At 40.1% G+C, this 18,283-nt stretch overlaps 1 protein-coding gene across 2 annotated transcripts in view; it reads left to right on the forward strand.

Moving 5' to 3' along the window:
• kcnn1a (potassium intermediate/small conductance calcium-activated channel, subfamily N, member 1a) overlaps positions 1–18,283 on the forward strand; it is a 92,655-nt gene that overhangs the window by 40,665 nt on the left and 33,707 nt on the right. For both annotated transcript variants that reach the window (XM_017310177.2, XM_008433431.3), the window contains exons 2-4: positions 6,367–6,840; positions 10,626–10,721; positions 12,269–12,687. In XM_017310177.2, the coding sequence (XP_017165666.1) occupies positions 6,367–6,840; positions 10,626–10,721; positions 12,269–12,687 (989 nt within the window). The remainder of the gene's footprint in view (positions 1–6,366; positions 6,841–10,625; positions 10,722–12,268; positions 12,688–18,283) is intronic.

Genomic DNA, 18,283 nt, shown 5'->3' on the forward strand with positions numbered 1-18,283 from the left:
GGGGCCACAGATGTTCTCAGGGAGGGGAGGGGCAGCAGAACAGAGCCTTCTTTAGACATAACCAGGGAAGGATAGGATAGCTGTGCCTCTCAATGGCAAATCCAAACAGCCAAATTTCAGGGTCTCCTGCTTGATCGGAGCGAACAACGTTCTCCAAGGTCACACCATATCCATTCTGAGTCCGAGATCCGCTGCCCGGCCACGGTCCTGTTCCAGGATCGCACCCAGTCTACAGCTCAGCTCCCGGATCATCTCAGTCTGAGTGATTGCTCTGCAGATCCCATCAACCGTACCCAGCAGCCTCGAAGTTGCCAAAACTGTTGCTGGCATCTTCCGAAATTTCCGATAAGCCAGGTAGCTACCAACTCTAATAAGCAAAAAACCTGTTATCATAAATCCAATCATGTACACATCTGCAACATCCTCGACTGACAGCGTCGTCAGACACACGGTCTTCCACTTCCATCCAGAATCCATCGTGTATCTAGCGAAGAATCTCCCTTCGGGACATGAGGGTTCCCCTTTCCCCAGTTTCCAAGTGGAAAAAATTTATCAATCGCGTTGAGAGACCAGCTGACCAGATCCATAATTTGCAACTTCGGAAGCTATGCAAAAAAGACTCTAAAAACACAGGACACAGACGCTGACCAGGGAAAATGGTGGGGAGCACCGGGGGGGCAGGGAGACAGAGAACCTGTTTTGTTTTACATTGGTTATTTTACTCCTAATTGCACTGACTGAACAAATTAAAGTTGATTTTACATATTTGACCAAACCTGTGAAACTGTTGGTGTATGTAAGTGTGCTGTATTGGTGCAGAGTTACTAAATGCAATTGTAATTACGTTCTTTTACCTCTGTGTTTTAAAAAAGAAATTTTTAAGTAATTCTGTATCGGATCTGAATCAGCCAATACTAAGCATCAGATATTGGTATCAGAAGTGAAAAGAGTGGATTGGTGTATCCCTATTCCAAATTTGTTGGGAAGCATTGCAATACTAAATGTAGACAAAAAAATGTAAAATCATATATCTTTGTTTTCAGAGACCGATGTGATCAAATATTTTCCTATGCATGTGGAGCTTGTAGCCGTGTTTTCCTGCCGTCTTTACCAGCGCTGAGTAATGATCTACATGCTGGTCAGTGATGGACGGAGGAGCCCTGTAGCCTGCTGGCCTGTCACAGAAATCTGACAGCGTCTAGGGTGCAGGGACAAACTGGAAAGGGTAGCCTGGAGCTCTCAATCACTCCCGCCCTGGCAGAGACGCCCGCAGGGAGCTGTTTCCCCTCTTTCATTCATTTTCTTTTTCTCTTCTTTCACTCCATCATTCATGTTTCCTCCATTTCCAGAACTGCCTCATTTTGTCACGTTTCCTTCCTCTGTCTTCTTTTGTGATCTTTCTTTTCTCGTTAACCCTGCTGAATCTGTCTCCATACACACACACGCATATACTTGCTTTCACTCACATACACACACTTACGTGGCTTTTTCCTATTTTTTTAATCGCTGCACGCAGTCTGCATCACGATCCAACTTGGTCTGGATCCTGGCATTAGCTAACACACATCTGGGCTTATTTGCACACAGAAATTTCTCTGTCACCTGGCGCACGCACGCACGCACACACTATAATGCACAATTCAATTTTACAAATATATATAAGGCTTCAAAAGTACAGCACTGTGGCGTGTTCCAAAATGAAAGACAGGTTTTCTGTTAGGTCTGAGCTGCCTGCAGAGTGAGACAGACAGACAGAGTAAGCCAGGCAGAGGGTTGCCTTCATTTAAGCTGTTCTGCACTGAGGTTTTTCAATTTGATTATGAGTTTCCATTTCATAGAGCCTGGATGCTGTGTGCCATTTAGAATAAAATTGAGCCATTTCTTAGCTGGACGAGCTGCCTCTGCATCTCATCTCTGGGGGCATCGCGGGCAGTCAAGGGCATGCTGGCCCCCAATGCCCGCTCTGCCACACTCTTTAGTAGTGTTGCAGTGAACATGCCAAACAAATAAACTAAATAACTGAGCAGCTTTGGTGATTGGCCGAGTGGGCATGAGAATGGAAGGGACTGAGTGTTTGTGAGTTTGGAAGGTGATGTGAGGATTCTTGCTTCAAGCCAGTGAATGTCTGAGGGACTGAATAAGGATCCAAATGGATTTCAGTAATTTTTTAATTCAATTCAAATATAATTAAAAAAATTATCACCAAGGGAAATGAAATATTCTTATAACGCAATCTGTCCAAGTTTCTTCAGCGATGTTGTAGATGGTGATGTCTGTGAACAGGAAGGATCTCCTGTAGCGGTCTGTTGCACAGCAGATCCGTTAATACCTCTGACTGAAGACACTGTAGTTCTATGACAGTCCAGTGAAGGGATATCACTGTTTACAAACTGCAACTGGATCTCAGTTAAACTGAATGTGATGTTAGTCCTACTGAGTTCTGGCTTTCAGGGCCTTGGCGTTGTCTTGCCATGTTAAGCACATGGAACAGCCTGACTGTAGCAGTAATGTGCAACACTAGCTGACAAAAATCTGATGTATTATGAAAGTAGAAAATAAACTTAAGAGCATCATTACTTTGCATTTATGCTCATTCTTGAATGTAAACCTATTTTCTTAAAACAGGTTTTTGTGCTCAGAATTTCTCTATAATTGTACAATCAAGGAATTATTTAGCGTAGTAGACTTGGCTGAGTCTTACCTTTGCTTTCTTACAGTCCAGGATCCATAATTCTACTTTAAACATCCAGGACACTAAAAATACTCTGAGCTGGGAGCAGGACTTCAGAGCTATTTAAATCACCAACAAGAATCACAGATTCTTTTTTTAACATGACTGACATATTTTGATGAATCAAAGGAAAAAGTGATGCTTTAGTTTCTTGCAAATGGATGTAATCTGGATCCAAAACATAAAAACTGTTAAATTGTAGGCCTTAGTTTTACAAAAAGGAAATCTATTTTCAGTTTTCTAAAAAAAACCCAAAACTAATCCTTTTTTGTCTTTTTTTTGATAGTGTCAGCACACATCAGCGATTTATGCTCAGAGACATTTCTGGCGTGAAGTCTGAAAACAATTTCTGAAGCTACACTTTCTCCTTAAGTCTGTTACTGGCATTGGCATTCAAATGATTAAAGATGTGGGGAATTCTAATCTTTGTTGCTAAATGCTATGTTGGTCAAATGAATTATAAAATCAGTCACAAGACAGTAAAGTTCAGATTCCCTCTGCAGGGAACTCTGCTGTTATCTTAATTTGTTGAACTGGTATCAAATTAGCTCTGATTAGCATACTCACTGATCTAATTTAGTCCAGGCACAAAGAACAGCACCCTGATCTCCACTGCCATATCAGCATCTATCTGCACTGTTTCCTGTCATTCAAACTCAAAGTTCACTTACTCCACTGACTTCTGAAGTATAGAGGGCTTCTAATGGCACAGATTAAAAAGCAATTTAATACAGAAAAGGGGATTAGAAACACTATGGGCTGCACTAATCCTTAACCTTTAGTCCTGTTCTTATTCGCCACAATATGCGGAAGATGATAGCATCACAGGACGAGAGTTAGTAAATTTCCATTAGGGCTGCCCTTCTGTATTCCCACCAGCACTTTTAAAGGCATTAGGCACGCTTTGTCAAGGCTAATAAAAAGGTCCGGCATTGGTATTGCATCCCCCCAACTTGTTTTTTTTAAAGCTACTGTTCTGTGTGATGTCTTCATAACCCATTATGATAATCTGTCCGGGTCTGGAGCGACAGCCACATAGATGCTGCTGGGGTGACCGATGGATGGAGTGTTTTACGTCTGCACTACAAGATGACGCAGAAATGATATTGAGCTTAGAGACAGAATGGTTCTTGTTCAGCTTAAGGAAATCACTCTTTTAAAGGGATAGTATGATGTAAAATCTACTTTTTTTAAAGTTTTACATAAAATTATGATATCATTCCCTCATCAAACATACCTGGAGTGTTGCTTTAATGCTTTCACGCATGTTTGAGAAATCCTTTAGTCTCCCATGGCAACCATTCAGCTGTGTAAAACTTCTCAGTGGACCTAGCCACGCTTTCAAGTTGCAGCTCCTCCTCCAAGCTGAAGGTTCCAAGCTTCTGCCTCCCACTCGACTCCTCCCTCAGCTCCTACAGACTAGCCAGCAGCACTTATCACACACCTGGTGGAACTGCACATGTGCAGAGCTCATTACATTAACAGTGCACATAACCTCAAACACATTATCCCCATCTAGAATGCTGGTAGTGGTAGTATCATGCTGCGGTAATGCTTTTCTTCAGCAGTGACAGACAAGATGGTAAGATTTGATTAGAAGACAGAAGACACCAGACACAAAAAACAAACAAATAAACAAAACTAGTAGAGGCTGGAAAAGGTGATATTAGGTCAGAGGTTGAGGTTTAACAGGACAATAGACCTGAACATACAGGACGAGCTATGAATGTTTTGGATTAGCAGAAATGTTGTTGGGCTCAATAAATATGTTATAGCGGATTAAAAGGAAGCTTTTCCCAAATTATTTCAACACTCGCTTCAGTGAACTTTTATATCAAATTAGAAATGTATCTGCATATACATTTTTCTGTCAATAATCATAAAAAAATATATAAATAGTCAATGTCTTCTTCTGCCCTTTGTTATTGGTGGCTGCTACAGCTCACCACAGTAAAGAGTGCTTGTGTGACAGGAAAAGGGGTCATGCCAAGCATGAATCATTCATATCTGCATTTGTGCAAAGCACAGATTCAATTTTCTGCACTTTGTATGGTCCACTGTTGGTTATGTGGTTTTATTTATACATCTGGAGCTATTCATAATTCATTTGTTTTTAAAAGTTTCTATTTTAATTTCATTCTGTAGAGGGAAGAGCTCGTCACATGATGCCATCCTTAAAGAAAAAAACAATCGCAAGAAAGAGACATGTAAATATTTACTATTTCACAATTTTGGATACTTCATAGTTTGCAATAAAAAACCTTATTGCAATAAAACCTTAACTTATAACTTTAACTCTTTCAAAGGCACTATAGGTTAAGGTATTCATACCTATTGAAATTTACACATCTTGTGGAACTGAAACCCGAAACTTCAGTGCTTTGTTGGAGTTTCTTTGTAATAAATCAGCATGTAATGTCAGATACTTTCAAAATATATGTAAAATGAAGCAGTCAGGAAGAGACCAAAATTAAATTTTTGTGACCAACCTACAAAACTCTGTATGAGTATGAGGTAGAAAACTAACTGTGCACGACTGTGAACACATAATCCCCATGGTTACTCATGGTGGCAGCAGCATTATCAAACAGATAACTGTCCCGCCCCCACTACATTATCAGAGCGGTTACCTACTTTAGCACCACGTGATTGGCCTTAGCTGCCTTGCCATATGCAGTGCTAAAATAATAAACTACATTTAGCTTCCTGCCTAAAACTCCTGAGGCTTGGTCATCAAACTTGGGTGTTTGGTCTTAAAATAACAACACAGTCTTACAGTGTTGTTAGCTAGCACATTTTGGCAGACAACAGTCAATCATCTTCAGATCCAGCCCATAGAAATCCAAAGTTTCAATATTCATGGTGATACTTCCTTCTTTTTTTAATTTGCTTGACCCAGACCATATCTTATCACTCACCATAGCTTTAGTCTGTCCATCTGGTCTCTGGCATAGGCTTGATGAAGAGCACTTTGAAAAGCTCTGGTTTAGCTCAAAACATATCCATGTTAGAATGGAACAGTATAATCCAGATCCAGGTGAGAATATATGGCAAGACATAAATGTTACTGCTCACAGCTGCTGTATGTAGAGACTGAACTAGGGCTCTTTTGTAAAGAAGTTTGGGCAAAAAATGTAGTCTAAAGTTGTTCAAAGCTGGTACAGACAAATCCTGGAAGACTTGAAGATGAAACAGAACTGAAAGCAAGTTCTAGAAGGTATTGACTCAGGGGACGAGAGTACAAATGGATGGCACACTTTTGAGGTTTTAATCTGTAAAAATCATTTGGCATAATTTCCTTTTGCTTCACAGTTATACACAAGCTTTTGATGGTATGGAGTACATTGTTTGTGGTTGTTGTGTAACAACATGTCAAAAAATGAAAGGGGATTGGATTTTTGCAAGGCATTGTAGTACTGGTGGTTTTCAAAGGGTTTATTTTTTGTGTTTTAATTTGTGGTTCTTCTCAACAATGAACCAAGTATTTATCTGTCTCTGTCAGTTGCTGCTCAAACTCCTGCATCAGTGTCCTATTTAAAAAATGAACCTGTGTGGGTTTCTTCAACCCACTGCTAGATTTTACACCTTGTTTGTTGTGAAAGTGCTTTATTTATTCTTGCTCTTTCTGTTTCCAGACCTCAACTGAGCAGAAGAAGCTGAGCCATGCTGGATCCAAGCCCTCCCTCTCTGAGAGCAGTGGCCGACTCCCTCAGATAGCCATGAACACCTGCAAGTACAATGGTGGAGTGGTAAGACCACTAGTAGGCAGCCTGGCGTCCTCGTCTCGCCGAAACCTTGCGGAACTCGACTCGGAAACGCAACCTTTGCAGACGTTGCACAGCTCTGGCTTGGAGGTGGTGGTGTCCAAGGGCAACGGTGGAGAGGACCCCAGTAAGGCGTCCAACGAGAGCCTGGTAAGGGAGGGTAGCGGGCGAGGCGGCGGCAGGGCTCCACAGAAGAAGAACAAGGATATTGGCTACAAGCTCGGTCACCGGAGGGCGCTGTTCGAGAAGCGAAAGCGACTCAGTGACTACGCACTCATCTTCGGGATGTTTGGGATTGTTGTCATGGTGACGGAGACAGAACTTTCATGGGGGGTTTACACTAAGGTGGGTTTTGTGTGTGTGTTTGTGAGTTAGAACAAAGTGTGTCTGATTTCTATCATTTGTGTGGATACTGCCGTTTTCAGCTTTGTGGAAAGAGATTATTAATATTGAAGTGTGTTTTCTGATATCATATGCTTCCCCCAACCCTTACTCTGAGCATCTTTTGTTAGGATCAATCCAGATTAGTTGGTCCAGGAAGCTGAAACCATGCTCAAGATGGAGCTCGGCCAAAAAAAATCCTTCTACTGATATAAAACAACTCAGTAACTCAGTCTATATTGTGTTCAGGATGCAACAGTCTCTGGGTTTGATGTGCTTCTTCTGTAGTGAGTGTCTGGCAAATCAACAGGACAAAATTACAAAACAAAACACACCATGCACTGTTCTGATAACAACAAAGGTAAAGCAAAGATTAAGATTTTGGATATTTAAGCTTATTTGATTCTAATCCTTGTTTAACCCTAAGAAGCTCTCTGAAAAAGAATGGATCCAGAACATCTGTCTGTCTTCAAAGAGTTCCATCTGTGTTCCTGTGTTTTAAACACTTACTAAGTTTCTGGTCAGAGAAATAACCTAATTGACAAGTAAGGCCATAAAATAGAAAATAAATAACATCTACACTTTTCATACTTTGTATAGTTTGGTCGCAGCCGCTCTTGGACTAACCTTTAACTTTCAGGACCAACTAATCTGTAGTTAAGCTAAATAATGTTGCAATAAGCAATATCTACTGTAATAAATATGTTGATTGATTTTTTCCCTTTAATAGAATTTCATTTCACAAATCCTGAACTATACTGTTTATTTTATTTATTAATCTGTAGAAAATAGAATTGTATCATTACTGGCAAACACCAAAAGTTAACCTTGTTTTAGTCACTGAACAAAATATAGCAGCAAAAACTATTTTTCTAACTGAGGAAAAAGTTAGAACACCCTACATTTTTTTTTATGTATCCAGGGTGGAAAGATGAGGTAACAACAATGAAAAATCCAGGAGCTTAAATACAGAGGAGTGTGATTACTAACAGGGTGCAGCTGGAAGGGAAGGCCCTTTGGGTTGATACAGATTGAGATTTTTTCCAGCTGAACATCCCACTCTCTCTTGTTTTTGTACCGCTTGAACAAACAAAACAAACATCTTTGTATTTGTGTTAATAGTCACAAATTATACTTTCTCAAATCACCATTCAACATTATGTATTTTAGGAGTTAGAAAGTTCTATGTTTCTAGCACTTTTTGTCTTTAGCTGAGAGGGACCAGTGGCTCAGCAAACCAAGGAAAGGCGAACAAATAACGACAGGATGATCTCAGACATATCCACGGTCTTCAATATGAGCTGATAAATCATTAATATTTATTTACAGCAAATTGCAGATAATGAACTGTAACTTAAAAGAGCTACAGATGTATGTGGGTGTATATGTGAAAGTTAGGGGGACTAATCCATAATATGATTTATGGGGATCTAAGAAAATCAATAGATTTGTCTTGATTGTTACTGAATGGAGTTCAGTCCATTCATCAACCTGACCTCAGCTGAAATGGAAATGACCCGAGTGATCGTAGTAGAACTGTAAGCTCCCACACTGGTAGCAGGTAGCAGATTCTGTGGATGGTCCACTTCACCATCTCACATTGCAGAGTGGAAACCTGAGGTTCAGCTAAGTTTTCTGAGCCCTTAAGCAGGGAAACTGGTAGGGAGACAGTAAGCACTGGGACTGAAAAATCCTTGAGCCACTGGCAGGTGGATTAATTGGTTTACCCGATGTTATTTCACCAGGGATTTCTCAAACAATTTCCAAATGTCTTGAGAACATGTTGCTGAACTGAGGGGCAAGGCAATCTAGTTGATGGCTAAAAATACATTTGGCTATATAGACCACTGAAGGACAGAGTGATGTAGAGCTGCTCTGACTGTCATCACACTGCTGATTATGCGGAATATTTTCTCTCGTTTTTATCATTTGTCGCTTGCGCTGTTATTATAAAAGCAATCTTAGGATCATTAGCCTGCAGTAGAGTGGCCCTTTTACACCAGGGCTGTTAAACTGATTTATCATCTGGCATTTTACCAAGTAGGAGGTATGAGGACTACCGGCTCTCATTTCCAATGTACACAAATAAACAGCAGCGGCACTTTAGCATCCAGCCAGTCTATTTATCACAAGCACAGCTCACGCTGGTGGCCCTGTTCTAATGTTAGCAATGGCTTTTGGCTCCAACCACTATGTAAAAAGTCCCCCTATTTATGTCACGTTTTGATTAATCTGTACTTTCATTTATGATGAACGGTGTCCAGATAACACCAGGCTGTACTTACACCTGCACCTGCATGGCTAAGCATCATCTTAAGTGTACTTTTTGTATAGAACTACATTATCCACTTATACTAATAGGAATTCTCTGTGCTTGTGTGAGTAGTGCGTGTGTGTGTGTGTGTGTGTGTGTGTGTGTGTGTGTGTGTGTGTGTGTGTGTGTGTGTGCGTGTGCGTGTGTGTGTGTGTGTGTGTGTGCGTGTGCGCGTGTGTGTGTGTGGGGGGGTGTGCATGTGTGTGTGCAGGTGTGTGTGTGTGTGTGTGTGTGCGCGTGTGTGCGTGTCTATGCGTGTGCGTGCAGGGTTGTGCGTGTGTGCGTCTATGTGTTTCCTTTGAGTGCTTTTGTTTCATTTTTGCTTCTCATTTTATATTTTCATACTAAACAAGAAATACAGGATATTTCAATAAATTTTAATATTATTGAAAATGTTATGTATTTTAGTATCCCAGTTCAATAAGTGATACACATTATATAGATTAGGTTTGCACACATTGATGTTTCAAAGCCTTTCTTTCTGTTATGATGATCTTCAGCTTACATAAGACCAATAAAAAAACATTCTGAATACAGAAATGTGGGCTTATTGAAAAGCAAGTTTAATATCCGGTTAAAGGTTGTTATGTTCAAAAGTTCCTTTCAGTCTGACAAAAGAACCAAATATCCAAATATATATAATATGATTGTTAATGCAGTTGAAACCAGATATTTAAAAAGGCATATTTTATTTTTCCCTGATATTAAATCAGACTAAAATCTTCCTGTCCTGGGTCATTTAGGATTATCAAAATGATCTATATTGCCAAGCAGCATAACTGTTTGAAATACATGTTTTTAGAGAATATCGTATTACTTTATATAAAAATCATTATCAATACAAAAACTAGTTCTGCATTGTCAGGAATTGAACTTCTAAACTATATGTATATAAAACATATTTTTTCTGAGTATTCTGGGATTTAGCTGAGATAAATAATCTTGTAAGACCAACTGAGCTTCAACCCGAAATATTTAGTCTAATTTAAAATCACACGAACAAAAAGTTTGTGTGTCTTTGTGTATGTAAATATAAACAGCACATGTGGATTTCTGGTTGTAACTTGGTTGTAACAGAACCACGCTGACCTTTCATTACAAATAAGAGTTTCCACTACAGGCTTAGGTAGTGGAAGCAACACTTAAGATGATGCTTGGCTAACTTTTGATAATATATCACTTGTCTTGCCTCACACTCTACATATTTGAAAAAAGCACAACAAAACTGTTGAATGATCTGTTTTTTAAGGTTGTTTGTGGCCTTCTTTTGTCTGAGGTTTATCCATCCTGGTCTATTATCTTTATTAGAGACATGCTATTCCGAAATCACTGTTATTGTTATGATATATAACAATACACACTAAGTGATATGTATTTTATATTGTTTATGTTGATATTGGAATAAATTATTCTTTTTCTGTGTTTTTTATTGCAGGAATCCTCATACTCATTTGCACTGAAATGCCTTATCAGCCTTTCCACTGTTATTTTGCTTGGTCTTATAATAATGTACCACGCCCGAGAAATCCAGGTGAGTCTATTAATGAAATATTAACTTCAGGGGCGGTTCTAGATGGAGGCCATTAGGGGCCAATGTCCCTGCAGAAACTGATCCCAGTCCCTGTTATACCTCCTGTACTGAAGAAATAATACTAAATCAGTTTCTTATGCTGATATGCGCAGGCACAGAAACTGTATCTAATTGTCCTTTGGAGCAAATTTATTTTTACCTTGAGAATTTTACTTTAACAATGAATTCAAATTTAAGTGTTGCATTTTTAGCTTCACTTGTGCTGAGATAGGATCAAAGATTTCATCTGCAGCCTGCAGCTCTGGAGTTGCAAGTGGATCTGGTTCTGTGGCTCACTTAATATTTTAAAAGATGGAATATTGCCCTGCTTTTCTTACTTCATTCTTTTGTTTTGTGCCCCCATGAAAGGACACACTAGTCCCTCTGGTAAATTTGGTCTAGAACCGCCGCTGATGAACTTCAGTATGAGTCTGAACTTAATTTTGAGATAATAAGTATATAACTGTAAAAATAAATTGGATTTTGCAGAGTAACTGAAGGAAAAATAGTTATACAATTTGTTTTCATGATTAGAGGTTCCCTGGTTTGAATCTCAGCTGTAACTCTGAGCATGCATGAATAATCCAGGTACCTACAGAGCAGGGGTCTTCAAATACAGGCCTCTAGGGCCAATGTCCTGCAGCTTTTAGATCTGTCCCTGGTCCAACACACCTGAATCAAATGGCTCAATGACCTCCTCACTATGTCAGGTTTTCTAGAGTCATACTAATTACCTCATTATTTCACTCTGAGTTGAAGCTGATCTAAAAGTCACAGGACACTGGCCTTCAAGGCATGGATCTGAAGACTGCTACTCTACTCCAAACCATTGATATTAACAATGTGTGGCTTTCTGATTTTGTGTTTTATGTTTCTTTATTTGATTGACAACTGAACCAACTGTACCAAAATGTACCTTGCCTCTTGCCCAATAACTGCTGCACAGACTTGTGGTGAAGAGAGAGCTTAGCCAAAAAGCAAGACTACGTTCCTACCCTCATTTATGGTCATTTATGAGGTTATGATAGAATGAGATTGCCGACAAAAGCAGCCAAAATGAGCTTTGTCCACAGCGTGGCTGGACTCTCCCTTAGAGAAGCCATTAGGGAGGGACTCAGTCTAGAGTTGCTGCTTCTCCACATCTAACGGAGTCAGTTAAGGTGTCTCTGTCATCATTTCTGGATGCCTCGAAACATTTTTCGGGTATGTTCCTCTGCCAGGATACTCGGCTGGCGTGGGGACACATCGGGCTTCCCCCCTGAGACCCTGGAGGAGGGAAGTCTGGGCTGAAACTGCTGCCCCAGCGACCCCGTTCTACATAAGCAGATGATGACTAGTATGAGGAAATTGAATTGCAGTTCATTTTGATTGATTGATTGATTAATGGATAATGATATGCAGACAGCTAAGTTATGATTTATCAAATTAAACAATTGGAAGATGCTGTACAGTTTTTTTTTAAATAAAAGAAAATGCATTCAGCTAAGATGCACTTTGCTTCTTTTCAGCTGTTCATGGTCGACAATGGAGCAGATGATTGGAGGATAGCCATGACATATGAGCGAATCTTCTTCATTGTGCTGGAGCTTCTGGTGTGTGCCATTCACCCCATCCCAGGCCAGTACGTCTTCACTTGGACGGCGCGGCTGGCCTTTACCTACACACCGTCTGTGGCTGACGCCGACGTGGACATCATCCTCTCTATACCCATGTTCCTGAGACTCTACCTGATTGGCAGGGTCATGTTACTCCACAGCAAGCTGTTCACGGACGCCTCGTCCCGCAGTATCGGCGCCCTCAACAAGATCAACTTCAACACACGCTTTGTCATGAAAACCCTCATGACCATCTGTCCGGGAACAGTGTTGCTGGTGTTCAGTATATCCTCCTGGATCATTGCTGCATGGACTGTGCGTGTCTGTGAGAGGTAAACACAGGGCTGTGAATAATGGATGTTGCTAGGTGCAAACCAAGACACAAAATGGCTGATGCACAGTTGTGTTGATTTTTGGATTACTTGATGCCTTCCTTCTTTCCTTCCTTCCACGTTCGTACCTGTCGTGTCTCATTCTCGTCAGTCTTCTCTTGCTTTTTATCACTCACCTGCAGTGGTCCACATGGATGAAATCATTAGCATAGGTCACATAGAAACAAAGCTTACATGTTTGCAGGAAGGCATTCACTGATTCGCCCACATGCGACAGCCCTGCTGAAGTGTTTAAAAACACCCTGACATCTGTATCATTAGCTCAGCACTCGCTCCACAATTTCCCACTCCTTGTTTTAGATGAATATTGCTATTTTAGATGGCTTGTCCATAATTCATGAGAGCCTAATTGTTTGTTTGCTGAATGGTTTGTTTTGGTAATGCAGAGCAGCCCCCAAAATCCCTTAACCCACTTTCCTCCCCCCCAAAGCTGAGCATCTTGGTCCGTCTCGGGAGGGGTGGGGGGGTAGGTATTGGTGGGAGGGGCATCAGGGAATCTCAGTGAAAATGAAGGAAAGGCAGAAAAAAAATGGAAAGCTTTCCGTTCTCTTCCTCGCTTTACATTTGCATAGGGAAATGAGACGCTAATGTCAGCTTTGATGTTTAAAGTATTTTTTGCGTGGTTGCTTCAGTGATGTTGTCAAGAAGATCTAATACAGCAAATTACCCCTTTCTGGTGGTGTAGCTACAGTAGTTCATATTGCATCACAGGGGAGGGTTTGAATTTGTCCAGGTCCTGACCACAGATGCTTAGTTTCTTCCTAAAGCTCTAACTCCCATCCTCCCCTCTGTTTCCTCTCTCCTAACTCCATCCTTGTTAACCTGACACTAATCATTCCTCCCTGCTAGCCTTAGCCTCAGCACTTCAGCTATTAACTGGTGGATTTTAATCCTGATACAGTATTTTACGTTACAAACCAGCGCAGAGGCAGGCAGACATTGTTCTAAGCTAAATACACAGTTGTGAATAACATGTGCAACCTTTACAGATTTCTTCTGTTTTTGTTTTTTGTCCCACTAAAATGGTCCATATCATCAAATAAATTTTTAAATCAGTACAAATAACCTGAGTAAACTACAGAATGCAGTTTTCAGAATGATGATATAATGTAGTAAGCATGAAAGCTGCACATATCCAAACCATCATGACTCTGTGAGCACATACAGTTGTCCTTGTTACCAAATCATTAATCAAATCTGATGTTTTTGGTTCAGTTTCCATCTCCCTCCCAGGCCAGATTACTGCCAGAACTGTAGAATCTAGAAGTTACTTTAACACAATCCATCGGACAGCAAATCAGTAGTCTATAATACATTTAGAAAATGCAACATGTCTTGTTCTAATAAAAACAAATTCAAGAACCGATCTGACATCTGTCTGGAAAACGGTAACAAAGCCATTTCTAAAGCTTTGAGACTCCAGCAAATACTGGGAACAGCATGAACCTTCCCAGGAGAGTCTGGCTGACCAAAAGAGACCTTGATGGCTGATCCAGGAGGTCACAAAGGAACCTTGAACAACAGCTGGACCACTCTAGGCCTCCCTTAGACAGGTTTTATAATACAGCAATATGAGAGACTCAGATTTTTTGCAAAGCCAAACAGAGGGCTTAGCCGAAGTTTAGACTTAAATTCAGTCTAGACCCTCCAAAGTAAAAAAAAATTCCGCAAAGAGGAGTGGCAAAAAATTCCTTTACTGCAACTTGATGGACATATTGTCTTTACATGTTTGAAGACAGTTGTTGCAACCAAGGATGAAACAACTTGTCGTTCAAGTTGAGGTCAATTACTTTTTCTCACTGGGCCAGGTTGGTTTGGATAGCTTGTTTACTTAATAATATATAAAATTGTGATTTGATAGCTGCATTTTATTATTTACTCCGGTTCCCCTTACCTAACATTAACATTAGTTTCACAAAGTTTCATATTAGTAAAGGATTCCATGTGCAGTTCTTGGCATGTAAGAAACTAAAAAAACCTAAATTCCTGACCAAAGGACTGGGCGATATAGCAACCTCTATAAATACATTCATTTTAATATATTGACATAATACATCATGTAAACCTGTCATTTCCGGTTTCTTGCATTGTTCCTTTTAGACATGCACTAATATCATGGCAGCTTATATTATATTTTCAGCTCACCACTGGACCACATCTGAGCTGATAAATAGACACGACTGTTTAAACATAGTTTTAACTGCTGGAGTGACATCAGTAAAAACGGTCATATATATGTGGTCTGTTTGTCAGGAAGTTATTAAAAATTGTTTGTTAATCAGAGCTATCATAATTGTCTTAAAAAATATTTTATTTTATGGTCAAACACAAAATAATTGTGTAATGGAAGGAAAATGTGTGTTTTGGGGCATGTAGGTACCAGTTCTAGATGTCTATAAACATTTAGCAAAACATATCAATCTCTGATTGGATGATGTCATCTGAACATTAGTTTTTGGCTCTTGCCATCTTAATTGGATTTAGTTCTGGGTTGACTGAGTTATTCTGACACATGGACATGCTTCAGTGTATCTCTCGCTGTGTTTTCAGGGTCGTTCTCCTGCTTGGAGAAAGACTCTCTCCAAGTCTTTACCAGGGTTTCTCCCAGGATATCCCTGCATTTAGATCCATCCATCTTCTCATCCACTGACAAACTGGCTGTTTGTCAGTGGATAGTTTATCAGTGGATGACAAACAGCAAACTGACAAACTAGTTTGTCAGTTTGTCATCCACTGACAAACTAGCTGTTTGTCAGTGGATGAGGTGGGTTTAGGGTGATATGTAGTATATGTTTTCTGCCACACATAATTGTAGAATAACAGGATTAATTTGGTGTCTTTTGAACAGAACACCTTCTTCCACATGTTGGCTGTGTGGTTGGAATGGTTTGTGTGAACCTGCAAACAAGGCTTCTTTTAGCTTTCATTTTGCAATATTTTCTTCTTGTCCCTCTTTTATAACTTTTCCCACAGATTTGTGAAATTTGAAAAACTATTCGTTCCTCTGTTGGGGTATTTTCTTATCTGAGCTGTGGATCTTTGTATTTTCTCCAGAGATGGGATTGTTGGCTGCTTCTCTGGTTATTGCTGTCAGTTTAGATGTTTTGGTAGGTTTGCAGCTCTGTCATAGTCTTTCTATGTTTACATATACGGAATGGATTTGATGAATTATAGCTTGCTTAGTTCCTCCTTGTATACAGTTTCACTGCCTGCATTTCCACTAACAATAAAATTGCGCAAATTGAAATTGTGGAAATAAATTTGCTTTATGGATACATGGCAATTTCGGAAAATCGTACGTTTTTCGATAAATAGGTTTTGACCTGGGACAAGGTGGTTTTTCAGCTGTATCAAGATAGAAGTACTTTAAAAAGCTGCAGGAGAAATACTTTTTTCACATCATATATTACCTGCTCTCTGGTAACGCCGCAGCTTTTTCCAGTCAACAGATCCTGTTGTGAATGCTCAGGCTAATTAGCAAAGTCATCGATGATGGCAGATAAAAGTTTTTTTCTGCAATGGTAAGCTGTTTCTCTGCCATTAGGACATTTAGCAGTGAGTAAGCAAGGATGATTGACAGCGCTGAGCCCCACCTCCTGGCTCTGATTAGTTGTTTTTGGTCTGGAACTGTATGTTGCTTCAGACAACAGAACTTTTCACAGATTATCTGTCTCATAACATACTGTCACGACATGGTGACAGTTATAACAAATATATATATAACTGTATATATATATATATATATATATATATATATATATATATATATATATATATGAAAACATAGTTTTTCTATAAGTTACATTCTGCACCTTTAATGAAAACACCACAATTTCATAATTGTGTTTTTTCGACATTAGCAGAGTATAGATAAAGATTTGCGTACATTTGTAATGGAAGTGCAGCTCCTGTTGCTTCTCCAGTCCATCCTGTTGTGCAGATGGACACCAGCGTATACCTTAACTTCTCATCCCGTGATGGAAATAGTGTTTGACATGATGCAGCTTTTCCTAAAATTCTCAGTTATCCTCTTTGTCTTTTTAACTTTAAAGATGGCCATAATGCTGAGTAGTCTGTCAGGTCCCTGTGCTCAGCCTCTTTTCCAGCGACTCAAAGTCATCTGAGTGTTTCTGCAGATGACAGGACTCTGACTTGTACTGGAAGACTGAAGCACGCAGTGTAAAAATACATTTTGACAGGACAGTCCCCTGCTGACCTCCTGGTCAAACACAGTCTGTAGTCTCACAAACTGTGGTCTGTTTGTCAGGAAGTTATTAATTCAGGTGATTATGGCTGAATATTGATGTTTGTACTAATCTTGCCTTAGTTCAGGTTTTGCTGACTTTGTGAAAATAAATTTTCCCCTTGTGGGACAACAAAAGTATCTGAACTTGAATCTGAGTCCACCTGTGCCTTCCTGGGTTTCTTACACACTACAGCAGGCTGAGTTGTGTTAAATGCACTAGAGAAATTAGAGAAGATAAACTCACAGTACTAGCTTACAGTGACCTCTTTACAGCTTTAGGTCCTGAGTGGCTTGTTTACCTTCTCAGTTGGGCCAAAGACATTCTCCCCATGACTTTTATGATGAGATGCTTGGACAATAGGGCTCGTAGTTGCTAAGCACGGATGAATGAGATTTCCTGGATACTGAGGCAGCATGTCTTCCAAAGCGCCGCAATCCTTTCCTGGGTTCCGCTGAACTTGAAGAGGTGATGCAGGATCCCGAAGAGCTGGTTCCCACAGACCTTCAAGTCCTGAGGGTCTGAAACCGTCTGGCTGCAGTCTTGTTCTGCTTCCATCTCTCCTACCTTCCTTTCATGACTACTAGACATGGACATAGGGTGAGGTGAAGGAAGCACCAGCCTTCCCTGATATCATTGAAGAAAATAACTGAGCAGTAACCCCAAGATCAATGTCCAAATCGGAAGAAAAATGTGGTGTGAAAGGGGAGTTGTGGGTAAATTGGAGGAAAAGACGTGTGTCTGGCTGAGAGCAGGTGAGGATGATGCTGGGCTTGTTTCTAAACTGAACATGTTGAAGAAGGTCTTTAGTTCATTGGCCCTGTCCACCTCACACCATCTGACCCTCTTGTTATGTCTGAAGTTGATTTTGTGCACACCTCAATAATTTCCCTGGCTTCTTTTCTCGGGTATCTCCTTTTTCTCATTCAGCCATTCTTTGAGGCCAGTGGCTGTGCAGAGCTTTACATTTCAGAAAGAATCGTAGTGGTTTGATGGGAATCATTTTGTCCACATAAACTTTAAATAGATGGCTGCACACTAAGTCATGGCATAGCTGTCATGTCCATGTGATACACAGGGTGCACCAGTCTGTACCATCCCTGATGTTTGCATAAAACAAATCCAAATTTTTTATTTTTTTAAATTTTTCATTCTGGTGGAGTACTTGAGGAGCTGCTGAAATTATTGAAGGGAGAGAAGAATAAATAAAATTTTTCAGATATTGCTGCATAGCTGCATATACATCTGATGAGGGTTCTGTCCTTAACAACAATGGAGTGGAGTGGATGATT

This window comes from Poecilia reticulata, chromosome 17 (assembly GCF_904066995.2).
Source record: "Poecilia reticulata chromosome 17, P_reticulata-male-v2, whole genome shotgun sequence".
NCBI lineage: Eukaryota > Metazoa > Chordata > Actinopteri > Cyprinodontiformes > Poeciliidae > Poecilia > Poecilia reticulata.